General features: G+C 37.7%; 1 protein-coding gene across 1 annotated transcript; it reads left to right on the top strand.

Annotated features, from left to right (window-relative positions):
• On the top strand, positions 736-2251 carry LOC107641226 (proteoglycan 4-like). The gene is made up of 3 exons (XM_016344725.1): positions 736-1054; positions 1400-1484; positions 1891-2251. The coding sequence occupies exons 1-3, from the start codon at positions 736-738 to the stop codon at positions 2249-2251; spliced, it is 765 nt and encodes a 254-aa protein (XP_016200211.1).

A 2685-nucleotide genomic window follows, 5' to 3' on the forward strand; every position in this document is an offset into this window, starting at 1 on the left:
GTGCCATCAACATTTCCAAAAATCCAATTTTGCACTCTAGAACTAAACATATTGAGGTGATATTTCACTCAATAAGAGAACACATTCAAAGAGGGAATATTAGAATTCAATTTGTTAAATCAGAAGATCAAGTAGCAGACATTTTTACCAAACCTCTAGCTGAAGACAGATTTTACAAACTTAGGACAAATCTAGGAATTTTAAGTCATGATTCATTTTTTGCGCATTGTTGATGTGTTTGTTGAAGTTTTTTGTCTCACAGGTTGGGATGAGACAATTCTGGGCAAGTGAAGAATTATCTCTCTGAACTTAAATTTCTGGGCTCTAATACACGTGATGAATCATCTGGGCCAACCCTAAAGTTCAGACTCTGAGTGGGTCAATATGTTTCCTTAAACACAACCATCTCTGGGCCCAATGAATGTTACATGTGATGGTCCAATGTATTTCCTTAAATTCTTGTGATTTTGTGTATTTTGCCTTTAGTGAAAAAGTTTTACTTAAATCAGTTTTTATTCTTTTAAAATATTTATTTTTCTCAAATCAAATCACTTTTTCATGATGACAAGTCTTTTCATATGTCTAGTCAAAGTGACGTAGTTGCATGGGTACAAGAAACCTCTTTTTTTTTGCAGTTACTGAACCTCTCTCTTCATAAAGCCTTTCACTAACCCTTCGGTTTCCTCCTCCACTACCATAAGTGCTTTTCTTCTATCAAAACCAGGGTTAAACCTAATGAGGAAGAAAGTCATTCATCAAAAACCTCTTCATGAAAAGTTTCTCAAGCTTCCAGCAAAATCGAAACCCACCACTCATTCACAAGACCAGACCTTCACTCCTTCTCCCTCTCCTCCTACCTCTCCTCCATGCACTGACCCTATGGCGCGGACCAAGACCACACCTAGATACCCTTCATCTGCCAAATTGATGCCACCACCAAAGGATCCTCCTTCCAAGCCTAGTACATCGAAGGAGAAGCATCCTGCTACTCAGGAACCTGCGCCTAAGCCATCTCAGCTTAAGACTAGGTCTGTTCCCACTCGTCCTCAGAGAGGTAAACCTCGTATCCCTCTTAAATCGGTTAGGAAACCTGATATTGATCCCTTTGCACACAAATCACACTTCATGACCTCCCATTCAAACTATAACCCTCACCATTTTAGATCTGTCATGAATAATGATTTCTATGAAGGGGTTATTGCTCAACGCACCTTGTGTCCCAATTTTCTTGTTGATTTACCTAATCTGAAAAAGAAAGGTTTTTCTTTTGTTGAAAATTTAGAATTTCTGGACTATAACCATCTTTTTAAAATAAAAAAGCCAGTGTACCCACTTTTAGTCAAGAAATTTTATGCAAACATGACTTACCATGAGGGGAGTATTCATTCCTATGTAAAAGGCCATGACATAATTCTGAATAATGAAACCATCAGTGATTCTCTGAAATACACTGATGTTGGTGCATGTGCCTATACATCTGATAAGTAGGATGAAGGGGTAGGTCTCTCTTTTAATGATGCTCTGGCCTATATATGTGAACATATTTCTTTGATTGATGGCATCACTCCAACTCACAAAGACCTGGGTTACACTCGTGCTCAGTTGCACCACATAGTGAACCATATCATCCTTCCTTAGAGTGGCTCATATCAAAGGATGTCTTACACTGATACTCTAGTTTTATATGTTATTCTCACAAAAACAAAAATCTCTTTTGCATATTTAATGGTAAGATATATGTTTGACTGTGTTAAAAGTGAGAAGAAGGATAAAGCTCTTCCTTATGGCATGTTCTTAACCTGTATTTTTGAACATTTTGGTGTTGATCTGTCAAATGAGTCATATGAAAATATACACTCATATCTAAAAGGAGGTGGTTCAATAAAACAGCAGAAAAAAGGGACCCACTCGTTCTGAAAGGGTGGTTCTTGATGATGATGATGATGACTATGAACCAGAAGACACTACTCCTCCTTCTACCACGAGTACTTCAGCCTCCATTGGATACAAATCTGTCCTATATGGAGTGGTTAAGGATGTGGTGCAAGAGTTTATCTCTCAGTCAAACCATCTTATTGCTATGAGTAAGGAGCAAAGGAAACTAGCCACCAAGCATGAGAACTTCCTCAGAAAATTCAGAGATAGAGTGGTAGTTTTCTTGAAATTTATTGATAATCTCCAAGAGGATGACAATGCTACCACTGATCCTGAAGAAGAAGCTGGTTCTGAAGAGGATAGTTCCGATGTCTGAAGTTGTCTCATGTTGCTGCAGCCTTTTGTTCACTTTTGTCTCTGACGTCAAAATTTTTGCCAGTAAAGAATGTCATAAAAACAATCGCGTTGTAGATATAGTCTCTAAACCGACAAAAATCCCTTCGTACAAACGATTTGGTTGTCACAAGTAACAAACCCCTTTTTAAATTGATAACCGAGTATTAAACCTCGGGTCGTCTTCTCAAGGAATTGCAGCGAAGTATGTTCTTATTATTGGTTATGAAGATTGTAAATTGGGGGTTTTGGAAGTTTGGGCAATGCGCACAGGTATATTTTCGAGCAATAAAAATAAATAAATAACTATAAAATAAACTCTTGGCAAGGTATGAGAACCAGAAATCCTGTCCTTGTTATCCTTATCAGATGTGATGAGAATTGGATTTTAATCCCACTTAGTTAAGTCAAGTGGAC

Source organism: Arachis ipaensis, chromosome B05 (assembly GCF_000816755.2).
Source record: "Arachis ipaensis cultivar K30076 chromosome B05, Araip1.1, whole genome shotgun sequence".
Taxonomy (NCBI): Eukaryota; Viridiplantae; Streptophyta; class Magnoliopsida; order Fabales; family Fabaceae; genus Arachis; species Arachis ipaensis.